We start from the raw sequence: 16,243 nt of genomic DNA on the forward strand, positions 1-16,243 counted from the left end.
CACTACCCCACACCTAGCAGTACATGTACACCAGTTTCTGTGCGTCTGCGGCTGAGTGTGTTGTGTGCTTCTGCTGTGCCGGTCTCTTTCTCGGGGTTCTCACTGCCTGTCTTCTCTGTGGTCCCAGCCTTCTCCTGCAGGTTGTCCCCAATCAGAGTGCCCAGCTTCCTGAGCAGCACCTTCACAATCACAGCATGCTTGCAAGGCTTCAGAGATAGTGGCAGTGAAATGGTTAACTAGAGGGGGAGCACAGACCAGTGTCCAGCATTGCTATTACCTATTGTTTATTTCCACAGGGAACGCCTGAAGATTAATCTTCCCATTCATCATGGCCTGCCCTGGTCCATCATTTATTTTTTCAATCTTTAAGTGAATGTTTATAGTTCTCTTTAAAATAAGAAAATAATATGTTTTTTATTACGAAATGAGTACAACTTGGGGGGCTGATCTTACCGTGGGGTTGTGGATCTCTTGACTGACCGACACCAGCAGCACAGACACAAACAGGTTCATCATCACAAACAGCATGAGCAGGATGCATGAGCCAGTCAGCAGGGGCCCCAGGATTGGGCTGATGTCCTGTATCTGAGAGGGAGGAGATGGAGACAGTGTGGGCCTCAACACACAACTTCTCTTCAGCTGTGAGGGGTAGCAGGTGTGTTGGTAGTCTCCCTTTTTATGCCTCACACCGTTTTCCAGTCACCTTCCCACTCCCTATGACCCATATGTTTAATGCTCAACCTCCATCTCAGCCCACAAACTCTCTAGTTCCTTCTCCCTCCCTGACACTGTGCTCCCCCAGTGTCAGGGCCCTTACCTCACTGTAGTTGAAGCTGCCCATCAGCAGAAGGATCATCGTGATGAATGAGCGGTAGAAGCTGGTGTAGGAGTTCAGATAATGGCCATACAACAGGTGACACTGAGAGAGAGCAATAAAGAGATATGATCAAAAAACTGAAACTAAAGTGGATCTTTTCTTTGGAGCCATGCAAGAAGACCATTTATTTTCAACTTATCAATTACATCACAAGAAAAAAATGAGAATCTTGCGTGTCTCCGGTAGCTCTTAGCTTTTGTGGCCTGCATGCAGGGGGCACTCACGGTCAAGGAGTAGGCCATGAGGAGGATACAGATGAAGAGCAGCAAGACCTGAAGCTCTCCCCAGGCACGACGTACAGCCGAGGTCAGGACATGCAGGTGGGGGTTGAGCCTCAGGAGGTGCCACAGCTTGACAGTGCCCAACAACACCAGGCAGGCGATTAGGTAATTGACACCCCTGTCCACGGTGGCTGCTTGGCTGAAACTGATGTACCTGCAGTGAGAGGACAGCACTGTCAGAGCCCTTCCTGAATTCTCCTTCAGGATTTCAGCATGCAGACCTATTCCCGCTCTAGGATAGTCTGCATTCTGTGTTTTGGGTAAGGGTACCTGGTTTTGTCCTGATGATACTGGTTTATAGACTCCTGCCTCAGCAGCACCTTGGCAATGAAGAGCCCCAGCCCTGTCCAGCCCATCAGGACAATCAACAATTCAAGCAGGTTGAGCAAGCCTTGGAAATATGCTAGCTTCTGTTCTCTCAGCACCAGACACTGCAAGAAGCAAGAGGAAGAGACACTGCTGGAGCAAATACCAAGAGACCAACACATGAACAAGACATGTGAGAAAGTATCTTAGGCTTATGAGACTCACCTGCTTGACCATGTAGTAGAAGATGAAGATGATGAACAGTATTTGGGCACAGTGAACTGCCATCGAGCTGCTTCCCATACTTAGATACAGTGACATGCAGTGGAGGTCAAAAGACGAGAAGACACCTCCTGTACAACACATACACATACACATACACAGCTGCTGTGAGGAGTTCCAGTCATGATGTGTTCAACAGCTTCATTTTTCCAGGAAGGACCTGCTACTATACTTCATTTCACTTTTTGGAGTATGAGAAAAATCATCCTCTCGCGCCTACTCTCCTATTTACTCCATTTCTTCATTTCACAATTCCTCACATCAGATGACATTCTTTCTAGTCTGCACTCTCAGCTTCTTCTGTCTCACTCTCACTCACTCTCTCTTGATCTCCTTGACACTCGCTCCATCTCTCACCCTCTCCGCTGGTCTCCAGGCTCAGTGTGATGAATCCCAATAGATCGATATTGGCGTTGTAGATGTTAAATTCCACAAACAAGGCCCTGCTGTGTGCATCCAACCAACCATGCTGAGAGAGGACAGTCAGCATCCTGGAAAGACACCAACCATGGAGATGTTCAAACCACATACAAACATCATGAACTCAGAACACAACATTAAGACAGAATTTAGCCAAATTAGTCAAATACTCTTAAAACAAAATAAATCTAATAATGATTAGTAACACTGGAGCTACAGTGAATGTTAGAAATGTTTAGAAAGGACTGAAGCAGAAGAGAATGGAGAATGACATTGTTTCTGTAGACAATTTAAAACAAACTATATATTATGCCACTATATTCTTGTTGGTTATGGTAGCTGGAACATGCAGCTGATTTAGTGGAATATTCTGGTTACCTCTCAGCCTCCCAGAGCTCTGTGCCCAGCTCCACTGCATACCCCGCTCCCTGGTATAGTGCCAGCCTGCCCCACACTGTGCTCTCTTTCATGCAGTCATGGGCACAGTACAGCCAGGCCTGTTCTGCCCCAGTGTGGGCTGTAGTGGTGTTGATGCTCCAACCAGGCTCATAGTCCGCTCTGTCCTCGTTCTGGGGGGTGTAGGGAAAGAAACACTTCTGCCACCCCTCTGTTGGCACATGGCACTGGCTGGCCCGCACTCGCAGCTGTCGGATCCGGGGGCTGCCAATCAACTTTGAGTTCCCGTCAGAGATGAACCCTTATGGAACAGGATGTTGTTTTGAAATTGATGGGTTTTTTTAATGAAAATAAGTGATTGGCCACTAAGTGGTCTCAGTGTGAATACATGCTAGCATTCTCACTGTTACTTTAGTCCTTTTTGTTTATTGACATGAGGGTCGAGAGAGAGGTGGAGGGGAATCAAGATGTCTGGGTTGAACACAGTGAGAAGAGGCCTTAACGACATACTGTTAGCACAAACAAGTAGAGATTGTTGATTTTTAACTTGAAACAATCTGTCACACTGTCATATTCCTGAAAGAAGTGAAATCCAAAGATGTATGCCTAAGAAAAGTGTTCTCTGTGCAGGTGTGTGTCTGGTTCTCACCTCTGTACGGACCATAGAGGCTGGGCAGGAGGCTGGCATTAGCCCAGGGATAGAAGTCCTGGAGTCTCTGCACCTTCTGTAGCTTGTTGGTGACAGTACCTCTTATGGCACAGTGAAAATTAAACTCATGCGTGTTCTTCTCTGCATAGACAACCACCAAAAGAATGGACAGGAATGCCATGTGAACTGGGGGGAACAATCACAGAAAATGAGAAGGGTTCCTCCAAATAATGCGAACCACAATTGAATTGACAGCATTTTAGAACATCTCACCCATTACTATAGTCAGCCCTGATTCATAATTTCTGATGTCAATTAGGCCAGAAGGTGTCAGATAGAATGCAGTTGTCCCTAACCCCAGCTCGGACCAAAATGTAAGTCTAATTTTAACACTCAATTTTGCAAAATTATTCAAAATAAAGCTCTCCATACAACCTGAATGTAAACAATAAACCATTCAAACTATCATCTGTATCCCTAAGTAAAACTTAAGATTCAGAGATGTGAAGTTGGATATTCCTTTTTTATATATATAAAAATGTTCTTGCTCTGCACTTCATGGGCTAAATAATATTCAGAATCGTCACTCTGCCCATATGCTGTATTGTAGTATTGAAAGGAGAGTCCATAAATGATACATCACTGTTGATATCACCATTGTTAATTCCGTTCATTTCAGGTGTGTCACAGAGGTTTAAAAAAACACAATTCACAAAATGGAAAATATTAAATAAGTAAATCATTTCTAAAATTCTCTTGTACGTTTCTGTACATCAGGACAAGATCAGATGCCCCCTTAATAACAAACATCCAACAATGAACTGCCAGACACTGCAGTCTCCGCGCACACAGTCCCAGAGCGCTACAGTATTCCACAAAGGGAAGCCAGGATGCATTTAATCGTTTCTCAATCTTTGAAAGCTATAAACACTGTTACATCTGGCAGGGTACTGTGATGCAATTATCATCCAGGGCCAGCACTGCAGAGTTCTGCTTCTTCATCAGTGCTTTTCAGTGAGTTAGAGCCATACCTAATATGTCCCAGAGGAGAATGTACATGTTTCTCTTCTCTTCCCACAGGTCCCACGCTGTCTGCTGCAGCAGGGGGGCAGGGGGCTGGTAATGTGGACTGCTGCGATCCTTCCGAAACCCCACCGTCTCCCCTGGGGGTGAAGGTGGGAAGGGTGTCGGGTTAGTGACTTTAACAAGACTTAGGGAGGATATTGTATGCTTGTTGAGCCAAAACCGTGATCTGAAAACCCCTGATCTGTGCCACTGGACAATTTACTCTAACAGCAGGTTTTAAAGTACATTTGTTCACACCCAAGATTCATAAGAATGTGTCCTTCTATTCCTGCCCTCAGTAATGTGTGTTTGCAAGTCTTGGCCATTTCGGTGCCTTCTCAAAGCAAACCTTCACCCATGCCAGTCTCACCTGTAGGGGAAGGGATTCTTGGAGGCAGGCCATTGTCCCATTCACTGACCACTTTCCTTCGCAACATAGAAAAGAGCAGTGCCTCCATCAGAACCTGCACAGCACAAAGACAATATCTACACTATAAAACACCACCATCTATAATCAGGGTTGCTTATTACCTAGGACAACACTAACCATGGAAAACATCAATCAGTTTCACTACAATGAGACCCTTAAAGTTGTCCACTATGTGTTACTCATGTGGATTGTGGTTTTCTGTGGTAAGAGCACTGAATATGCAGATTACTGTTACCTTAAGTGGGAAGATCAAGAAGATGCTCTGAAGTGTTGTGTTGGTTACAGACACCAGCCACCGTGTTGCTTGTACCTGGCCCATTTTCAGGGAAAACAGCATGATGTACAGGGCAGAGAAGAAACTACTGACCAGCACAGCTAGCCAGCCCAGGTACACACACCACCAGGGCAAAGCACAGCGCTGGTGGGGCAGCTGGGGTGAAGCAGGTGGGCTGCCAATACAAACACAGGAGCTGTTGTCAGATAATACCCAATGCTACAAGCCACACTTCATATATGTCATAAATCTAGTTCCTTTTTCATTTAAACACACACACAACCATCAACAAGTCCAGAAAGGTTAAATAAGGTTTCATAATGAAACCCTCCACCTCTCTGCCATCAGCCAATAACAGTCATCCCTGACATTAAAGAGCTTTCCCCCTTTTGTTACCAGCAGTGATTGGGTTCCTCTGGTGACCCTAGTTTAGAGATCAGTCTGTCCAGCAACTCTGAGGCATGCAGATAGTCGTAGATGTTTGGGAAGACCTCAGCTCCCAACAGTGACATCTGTATCTTTGAACTGCTCAGCACTCTTCTGGCATATCTCCTTAAACTGGGACCTCTGGAGTACTTATCCTCATGGAAGCTCACTGTAGAGAATCCCAGAATACCAAGGAAGAGTTTATTCAAATAAGCCCTTTATAGTAATGCTTTATAACCCTATTTCTGTCATAGCCCTGATTAAACATACCGGTCCATACTGAGACTTAATATAAGATAATTGCCAATAATAATACTATTTTTAATTTTTTCAGAATGCTTTTTACTAGGTTTTGAAATAAATGTTCTTCATTTTGGGTTCAGTTCCAGGGTTATATAATCTTTAAACTGCTCAATCCTCACCTGAACACAACTGGGGCTGCTTCTGTAGCAAGTAGAGGAGGGAGAAGAGATTGTGTATGTCAGACTGTACTCTGCCACCCTGGTCACTGGCCTGCCCACACAGATGGGCCAGATACTGCAGGTCCTGAGAGAGAAGACAACCTATTCTCACTTCAATTACTTCAGCACAGTACAGATGTCTTTGGGGAGACATGTATTGCACTTTATCTCAGCATGACTATTTCCAGCTAATTTGCATAACATGAATAAGGCCACAAGTTTGATCTCCAAAACAATATGTCTGTGTTAGAAGAATGCTTTCTCTTCATACTTTCTTACCCATACTTCAGTCTCTCAAGGCATCTTGATTAACAAATGTGTGCCACTCACCCGGATGATGTTCTGCATGGAGAGGAAAGGAGGAGGGCCCATAGGCTGTGCGGGGAGGAAGGGATCTCCCTGGTCTGCCCATCTGTGGGGTTGCTGCATCAGGGGAGAGATGGGGCCAGGGTCCAATGAAGATTGGGCAGATTTGGACACTGCCCCTCTGGAGGGTGAGGGTGGGCGTGGCTTGGGCAGTCTGAAGAGCTGGACAATGAGCAGGTTGATGGGAAACATGGTGAGTGACTTCTGGATGCTCACCATCACATCCTGCCAGGAGAAGGCGTACTCACCTGCCACACAATGAGTCACACACACAGGCTTTCACAGGAAGCAGTTTCTAATTCTCAGAATGCTATACACTTCTGCCATGTAAACGTAATGAGTTAATTTATTTGTCCAAATTCCTGCTTGTACTTAACATAGTATTCTAAGACACTTAAACATAAAAAGAGAACTGAGAGAACCCTTATTATGGACTGAGCGTGATGATTAAGTGGAGTGGTATGTAAACAGTAGCACCTCTGCAAGCCCCTCAAGAGTAAGGATAGCTGTATGTGAGTGTTGTAGATGTTTGCCCAGCAGCTCTCATCCTTACCCAGGTCCTCGAGAAGACTGCTGCTATTTCTCTTTGTGTCCCAGTACCAGATGCTGCAAAGCATTGAGCAGAGCAACAGTGAGAGGCAGCAGGACAGGCGCTGGGCGGAGGAGAAGGTGCTGTGAGCCGGGCGGATGAATACTGACAGCCACAGGTGGCCGTCCACAATGCTCTGTGTAGCCCACACTGCAAAGAGCCAGCTGAGTGGGAGAGGAGCAGCAGAGCTGTGAAACCTGCTCACCTACAAACTTCTACTGAAATTGTCAAAACAGCCATTATATTATATATAATACTATAAGAATAGTGTTTAGCCATGGGATGCATTAACTGCCTATTGGTAGATATTTTAATTAAATTGGGTACTTTTATTTACATTGGGAAACTGCCTGTTGGTTTATGTGATGGCTGGTTAACATTGAACAAACTAACCCCATTGTGACTGCTGGTTCACACCCAGTACTGTGTGTTCACTGAGGTGTCAAACAGTCTTTCAAGTTGCAGTGTAGGAGTGAAGGGTTTTCCCCATACCGGAAATGGATCTGAGCTTCCGAGGCAGATGGGAAAACTCTGTCAAGCACAGCGCCGTCAACATCCCCAGCCAGCCAGCAGTCACACAGGAACTGCCATCAGCAGTCCACTTCCAGGTCATGCACTGTGACCTTTTTGACATACCTGAGAGGAAAAGAGAGTGTAGGGAAATTCTTAGCTGTTCATCGACATGCAGAATGTGTGATGGGATTGTATTTGTGTTGTATTTTGCCTGCAGATATCTTTCTCTTTCTAAGCTCACTTTTTTTAAATATGTGGCAGGTTTTATTATTTCTTAATTGCTGACTTGGAACTTGCTCCATTCCATTCTATATTGATTCACCCATCTCACTCACCAGGCAGGGTGGTCCCCCGAGTTGTCGTGCCACAGTCGGATACTCTGCAGCTCCCCCAGGGAGAAGGGCGTGGTTAGCAGGAACATGTCCACCCCTCCTCTCTCAAACACTGGCTTGTCAGGGTCACTCAGGAGATGGGGCTCACTCTGCCCCTGGGAGCCCTGCAATGTCAACACCACCTGGCAGTGGGAGTGTAGTGGTTTCAGTAAATCTCAGGATACACCGATGAAGAAGTAACAAGTTTATTATACAAAATAAGAAATACAAGTTAACTCGAAGCCTTCTTCTCACATTAAGTGAAGAAAAGAACTAGAGATGAGAGCTGGAAGAAGCCCCTTTTTATCTTTGATAGACAATAGGTTACAGCAAATCCAGTTAGATCCAGCTGTATGAGTCCAATCTACCCCATGCATACTAATTCAGTTGTTGATCAGGTATTCAAAAGACAATAGCTGTAGGCCTATATATTCAAGAAACAGTGAGCCTTGAGGCAAAGGCAGAGGCAGAGTGACTTGAAGACAATTGTTTTGTATACAATCCAAGAAATCTTGAGGCGGAGGCAGGGTAACATGACTTTGGTAGATTTCTGTAGTATTCCTGCATGTAAACTAATAATTAAAGTGGTTCATACGAAGGGCTAAATACAAACAAATGATTGTTGCATAGATAAAACTGAATCAATTAATAAGATCAAAATATAGGGTAAATACTAATTAAAGTAGCTCAAACGAAGGGGTAAATACAAACAAATGATTGTTTCATAGACAAAACTGAAACAATTAATACTATAACAACATGAAACAATTAATAATATAGAAATCATATACAGAAAAAATAATAAAAGAACATTTTCCCACTACAGGAGTTACAAATCGAGTCTGAGGAGAGTAATTATCTCTTACTTTTCATAACCAGCCAGAAATGCATTTCATGACATCCCACTGCATACACCAATAAGATACCTACCTACCTGCCCCACTTTTAGCCCAAACAATATCCAGAACCAAAATTCAAGTTCACCAAAAGTGTCCAGCCATATACTTATGTTAACGGTAAAGACAGCCACAGAATAAACAGCTAATGCCACATTGTAAGTCTGACATCTACTGTGAACCACAAATTACCCCTAAAAGATCAGTTTAGATGGTCAGAAGGGACAAGTGAGGCTTACCCTGTCAGAGGTTGAGGACCTGCAGCGATACCCAGTGTAGACATGGACCAGGTAGCGATACTGAGCGAAGGGGTCATTATTGGAGAGGCATGTTATCTTGATCTGGAGCAAGAGAGCAGAGAAGGGCAGCATTAATTGATATAACTGACCAGTCAAAGCCCACATATGAAGAGACCATTCTATACATGCATTCCAAATATTTCCTTTAACTCTCCTGCTGCTGGCCAACACACTAATTTGCTGTTGTTTTCTTTGATATTAGACAAATAAACCATACCTCATTTGGCCATTTAAGTACAATAAAATCAGGAATAATAAAGACGCTGATGATTAACCATGACATGGTAACACTTTATATTAAGGTGTCATTAATACATGATTGGTAAAAAGCTAATAAAACAGTTAGGAACCACTCATAATTCCATTAATAAAATATCAATAAACCTTCATAGGATATCATTGATCATTTATCAAAGAAGATTGAAATGAAGACAATATTTAAAAAAAAACATTTATTATAAATTATAAATTATATCTTATAAAAGTTTGATCATTTATAAATGTAATTATTAATGGTTACTGTGTTATATGCATTTTACCAATCGTTTATTAATGACACTGTGATCTAAAGTGTTACCCATGACATCTTAACTGGGTTGATAGAGTAGGGATTGTTAATATAATTTGCATCAGAAGCTTTATACATCATGTAACCCTTTGTGTTTGTAAGTGTAACAGGAGGGGTACCTTGGCACTGTCTTGCTGGTCTCTGATGCAGGCCCACACTAGGAGCAGCAGATAGACCCCGATGACCACGCTCACTAATATCACAACTGCTGGATTATTGGGGACCTCTGCAAAGAGCTTGGCGGCATCCAGGAGGCTGACTGTGTTGGGTGTGACATAGAAGGAGGTAGTAAAGAAGGTGAGGTGATTACAGAGACACTGAGTCACCTGCATGGAGGACTGTGGGCCAACCTAAGAGGGGGAGAAAGATGTTTCAAAACTAAGGTCTACTGCACCACAGTTCAATTGCAAATGTCGTCACGCTCTAAAATCACCCACTGATTTGAGGTGACTTGCTAACACCCTCAGCTGTGTTGAAAGGTGGTTGAGAGGTGGGGGGTGTACCAACCTTGCAGCCCTCTGTGATCCAGTCATTCTGACTGTGGTTCCAGAACAGGCAGACAGTGAAGAAGGTGGCCACACTGTAAGTCACAGTTCTGGGGGTGGATGCATTGGTGGAGGACTCAGTTGTCATGGTGATGAAGTACTCTCCCATGCTTCGAGAGAAGCTTGAGGAGGGCAGGACCCAGGTATAGGCTGCTGCTGCAAAATGAGGGAGATTAGCTTTAAATACGGTGCAGCAGCTGCTGTTTAGAAGGTCATATCAATATGTTCTTCATGGCCACTGTTTTGGAAACAAATAATAGAGATAATAAAATAGATATTAATCATTAAGTGAAGAATTCTATGTGAACATATAAACTATTGTCAGTCACTTCAGTCTAATGAATATGTACCAGGTATAATGTGGTATCAATTACCTACTTATCAAGAAATCTTAAATGTTGAAGAGTTTTCTTTCAGATCAGAAGGATAGCAGTGCAGGTGTATCGACAGCAGAACTCAGTAGGGTATCTGCCTCAGGCCTATTTCATTGTCCTTCAATCACTAAAGCATTTAATTTAGTGACTTGTAAATGTGACCCCTGACATCTCACCTCCAGTTAGCCCTGGCTGGGGGAATGTGGCATTTTCTAGTTTCATCCCATTTAGAGATGGTGACCCAAAAACAAGGGACATCCTCATGTTGATGGGGGTATCTGGCTCAATGCACACTACCAAGGTCTGGTTGAGGGTTGTCACATTCAGGGCCACAGTCATATTGCGCCCAATTGGTAACACCTTAATTGTGGAATTCTGGGTAGCAGCCCTGGAGAGAGAGATCTGTAAATGCAAGCACAGTGGAAGTTAGTAAGTAGGAATTTAAGGAAAGAATCCCTTGGCACTTTGTTAGAGCGCAAAGAAACATTTTGAAATTATTGCACTTTTTCAAAACTTCCCATAAGAACAACGTGCATCACAATTTCAGGTCTTAGCACATTATTTGTACAATTTATTCCTTCCGGGATGGGATGGAATTTCAGTACTTTTCCTCTTACTATGAGGGCCAACTGAACAAGAGGCATTAAAGGTTCTGGATATGGCTCTAAATAATGAATGAAGAAAAGGACAACAGGTTTGCTCTCTGTAACAGTTGAAGTCAAAATATTAGTTTTAGTTATTGGTCCTCACTTATCTAGTGTTATAGGAAATGTTAAAATAAAGGCAACAATTCTCACAGGTGCACATCTGATTAGGCAGGCCAAGCACATTGCATCTTAACTGCATTGCAAATTAAGTGCCTTGCAGATTTGTTAGATAGACATTTTTATGCATGATAGTTTGTTTTATAATGGTGCAGCTCTTTGGTCTTTTCAAATGAAATGTCAGGAATTAAAATTGCATTCATTTGTTGTTCTCCAAGGCAGAGCTACAGAAGTGATTTTAACTCCTGCTATAGATCCTGCTACAGATCTGACGATTCTCACATCTGTCAGAGTTCAGAAGTTGTGTTACCGTGATGTCCTGCTGAAGTCCGCTGACGCTGAGCTCTCTTTGCCTGGACATCAGCCTGACACGAGCCACTGGCCCAGTGATGGAGGTGTGAGCTGAGGTGGGCAGAGGGTTGGAGTGAAACAGTGCCAGCTGAAGAAGACAACAGAGAGACAAACCACCATCTGTGCCAAACATCATGACAATTCTCCCAATAACTTTTCTTCAGCATACTATGTCTCCATCTCCTTCAGAGTGCACTCTTGGACAAAGAATACTGTGATGTAGATTATTATTTATATATTTTATAGTTAATATGATTTATTTGCATGATGCCTGCCTCAAAATCAACAACACGATAACATATACAAACAGAGAACTATATAAAAAAATCACACAAACCAACACTAAATACTGACTAGCTGAAGAAAATGGAACTAGGAGGATATAAGAGACAGGGAGGTATGTGTGAGGAATAGACTATCCTCTGAAGTTCACTTAAGGTTTTCAAACCCTCCCTACCATACCCCAGCGTTGGGTTTACCTGTAGGCTCAGATCTTTAGTATCGCTGATGATATTCTCAAGAGCAGGCGCAGGCGGAAAAGTAAGGCTGAAGTCAGATGGCTTGTTGAGGCTGTGTGAGCTCAAAGGCAAGGTTGAGAAATCCTGCCTAAACAAAGGACAAACCAGAAAACCTTCTTACATCCATGTTGTAGACATAAAAAGGTTTGAAGACATATCACCAAATCTACAACTGCTAGAGATGCTCCCAGTGATCCTGAAAAGCTGACTGAAATGACCTTGTAAAGGATCTAGGTCATGTCTCAGCACCCAAGGGATATACGAATAGCTTTCAGTACTATGCTGCAGTCCTCAAAATATAAAATGGAAAAAGCTGCTTGTTGTTTAAAGCCATAATCAATTTTGCTTTGGGGTTTGTTATATCACAAGCTAGCTTTTAACTTCCACACCATGTGGAAAAGATGGATATGTAATACTTAGGTATTTACTAAATGGGAGGCCTGCATTGCTTTGCTGATTTGGACTGTACAGATGAGAGAGAAAGTGGAAGTGACAAACCTGCTGAGTGCAATGCCAAGGTTCGAGTCCTCTAGAGTGACTGGTACCCCAACTGGACTGTGCTGCACTAGACTTTCCTCCAGGTTGTCTAGAGCTGCTAGAGTGGAGCTGGACAACTTTTCCTTCTGTGAGAGGACAAAGTCATAGGACAGAGCACACATTTGGCCAGATCTGTGAGCAGAAGTTGGTTACAGACACGAGTCGGTTGGCTTCTAACCTGTGAGCTGGAACTGTGGGTGGAGTGTATGGATTGCAGGAGGTTGCTGATAGATGAAAAGAGATACCCGCTGAAATTCCTCACAATGTTTTCCAAATCCTGGGGCAGCAGAACCAGGGAAAGAAAGGAATAAGCATTAACAGATTGTATATAGCAATTTATATAGATTATAGATAGCATAAACCCAGTTGTACCAGTTGTAGCCTTATTTGAAGAATGTAAACTCATGAAGGTGAATTCCCCAATGTATATTAACTGTATATGCATTTCTATACCTGTTGGGTTAGGTTGTTGTATCTGGTAGGGATAGCAGTGAAAGGGTATAGCAGGGGGTCCTGTGTGCTGGGGGGTGGCGTAGTGGTAACCGGGCATCTCTGCATGCAAGCATACTGTAAAGACTGACATGTTAAAGGGACAGGGGAGATTGTATGAGCATTTTGTCCAACAAATTAAAATAGTGAAAGGGATCTACAAAGGACTAAAGGTAGTAATGGGAATCTGTAAACAATATTATTGAAGCAACTTCTCAAGCATCTTGCAATGATCGACAATGTATTCTGGGATTGTTTAACTACTGGTGTCATGGAACGCTTTCAGCGTTTGTTATCACTTTATAGTTTTATGCAATAATTATTATTATCCTAATTGTTTTGATCACCTTGATATTGATATTATTTTCATTACTTCTCTATCTAATGTTCTACATGTAATGTTTTTATTTTTACTTCATTATATATATATATATATATATATATATATATATATATATATATATATATATATATATATATATATATATATATAATTAATTGTATTTGTGAATCTTGGTGTACTGAAGACTGCACCCAGGATAAGGAAAGTACCGATCGAGAGACGATGTTTCAAACTTGTGTGTGTCAGTAAAGTAGGAGAGATTGGGGATTTCAGGAGATCAATATCTTCCCCTATTCATTAGGTTTCATGTCAAGATTGCACATTACACATTGACTAAGAGAGAGGGTCAGTGGAGCTCTGTGAAGGGACTTACAGGAAAGACATCCGGGAGCTCTGATCTGACGCGACACGGTTTGCCAGATGACTCTGCAGAAGGGAAAACGAACACAGAGGTTTATTGGTTGATAGAGCACAGGAAACACAGCCAGGTCTGTAGCTTTCAGAAAGGCTGCCAGTAGGCTGTGATGCAATACATGGGTTGGAAATGGTAGATATATTCCTTTGTAATAACAAATAAAGGGAAATTGAATCCTTCATTAAATTAAGTTAAATTAGTTACATAAAAAGGGGTCTTAATCCCAACACAGTCCTATGTGTACAAACCATTTTGATCAAGAGAATTAAAGAGAATACTCTCAAACTGTTTAGCATACAATCCTCAGAGCTTGGTGATCTCTGCTCCACATGAAAGTAAACAGAGAGGTAATTACAGACAACTCACCAGCAAATAGACCTCCCTGTAGGTTAGCAAACAAAGACACAGCTGGGATAGGAAGTCAGTTTATTAAGGCTCTGCTTTGTCACATAATCTCTGTTTGCACAGAAAGCTTTTTTTCCATTTATTTATTTATTTATTACAATATAAGCTAAAGTACCAAACATAAATGCCCATGTGTTATCATTAGAACTGTTATCTGTTTACATAATTAATTGCGAAATTCATATATAATGGGTAAACACCAGTGTATTCTCCACTACACTCAGAATAAATACAGAGCAGTGATGTAGTAATTAGAAGAGGAGCACAATCCAAACCAATCCCACAGGACTCACTGAAGAAATACAATTAAGAGTGAGTATTCTGTTAAGCTACTGTTTAAGAGAGACACTGTTTAGCATTATTGAAAGGAAAGGAAACATTGGCAAGACTGCTATGGGCTTCAAAACGCTTTCTAATGGAAGACCTTTAAATGCTGCTGTGACTACACACTATGGTCAAATACTGACCATAACTGGATATTCATAACATAACATAGTTTTGTATACATATCTAAGTGCAGATTGCATATCCCCCTCCCTGGCACTGTTGATGTTGTGTTAATACCCACCAAACTGGCAGATGAAGGGCCGTTCTTGGTTACAATTGGAGGTGGTGGCACAGTGGTACCCAGAATGCCACAGGACACAGCCACACTGTGGGATAGACATAAGAGGACGGAGTGTCGCAGTCCAGGTACTGAAGGACACAGCAGAGTTGTTCTGCCTGGACACTGGGGACAGGAGATAGAATATCCTAAAGGGAGTTTAGGCTGGTGGGCAGTGGGCTATGTCACATGAGAGATTTACCTCCAAACAGTTCCTCCCTCCCAATTCTGTATTTTCAACACATTTTATGTATGTAACTTTCTACAAATAATCCCATATATTTTGTTAGACATCAGTGTTGTAAGAGATTAAAAAAAGTAATTCAAAAAGGCATAAAAAACCATGTGTACATTCGGCACAGCCTACGAACATTAGCATATATTTCCTAATCATGCTGTGTAAGAGTGAAGCTCAAATCATAGTAATCTATGCTGGAAGTTCCAATAGATATACTGCATATATACAAATGTACAGATTTGGTCATTCATTTTCAGTATTTTTAACTAAGATTAAAACAAAAGTTAAGAATATCTTTTTACGTGCAGCATGCTAGTTCGTAGTTAAACATTACTCAGTGCCTACCTGTGCTGCTCCCATTGGTACCGGTGTTTGCCAGTCCGATCCACCAGCTCAAGTTGGGCTGGAGGTACTGCTGCAAAGCCACCTGTATGTCCACCACTGTCAAAAAGGCCAGGTGTCCACCAGTTTCCTCACAGTAGCTCTGAGCCTGGGAAAATGTACCCTGCTCATGGACAAACTCAAAGCAGGACTTGCCCAGGGCTACCTGGTGAGGAGGACAGGACCCTGTTCCCCCAGAGAGAGGCAGTGTAAAAAGGATGGAAAAAACTGCCAGAGCTGGTGCCACTGCCATACTCTATACAGCGAAATCCCTTGCTGTCTCCACCTTTCAATATGCACCGAAAGACCTCCCGAGGCATCCAAAGCTCAGCTAGATGGAATGAAATGGTACTGAATAAAGACCTGAGGTGATATGTTATCGCACCTTTCTTCAAACTGCTTTCCCCTGGACACCAGGAAATGCACTAATTAAACTCTGCTGTGTGCCTTTTCGTTCAATGCCAACAGATTCTGGGCTTCATTAGCTAAAGCTCCAGATCTGATATTCATTCATAGACGTATCAGGTTCAGTCATTTTCAAACAACCAGACGAGGATCTTGTTTCATGTGTCTGTAGTTAAACTGAATTAATTTCATAGCAGGTAAACAAATGTTAAGCTCCAGGTATATATGTCTCATTTTCACAATACAACTAGGCTTTATATATATATATATATATATACACTCACCTAAAGGATTATTAGGAACACCATACTAATACTGTGTTTGACCCCCTTTCGCCTTCAGAACTGCCTTAATTCTACGTGGCATTGATTCAACAAGGTGCTGAAAGCATTCTTTAGAAATGTT

At 42.4% G+C, this 16,243-nt stretch overlaps 1 protein-coding gene across 1 annotated transcript; it reads right to left on the bottom strand.

Annotated features, from left to right (window-relative positions):
- Nucleotides 1–2: 2 nt before the first annotated feature.
- pkd1l3 (polycystic kidney disease 1-like 3) lies at nt 3–15,686 on the bottom strand. The gene is given in 28 exon segments (XM_066712484.1): nt 3–236; nt 433–585; nt 818–919; nt 1,102–1,312; nt 1,429–1,589; nt 1,690–1,817; nt 2,104–2,237; nt 2,545–2,863; nt 3,212–3,397; nt 4,243–4,374; nt 4,647–4,740; nt 5,017–5,155; nt 5,377–5,575; nt 5,829–5,952; nt 6,198–6,481; nt 6,787–6,986; nt 7,315–7,458; nt 7,671–7,849; nt 8,842–8,943; nt 9,589–9,819; nt 9,977–10,170; nt 10,565–10,790; nt 11,463–11,591; nt 11,983–12,109; nt 12,520–12,644; nt 13,764–13,816; nt 14,779–14,940; nt 15,398–15,686. Coding segments are annotated over 28 exon segments (4,761 nt in total).
- Nucleotides 15,687–16,243: the final 557 nt, after the last annotated feature.

This window comes from Amia ocellicauda, chromosome 9 (assembly GCF_036373705.1).
Source record: "Amia ocellicauda isolate fAmiCal2 chromosome 9, fAmiCal2.hap1, whole genome shotgun sequence".
In the NCBI taxonomy this organism is placed as follows: Eukaryota; Metazoa; Chordata; class Actinopteri; order Amiiformes; family Amiidae; genus Amia; species Amia ocellicauda.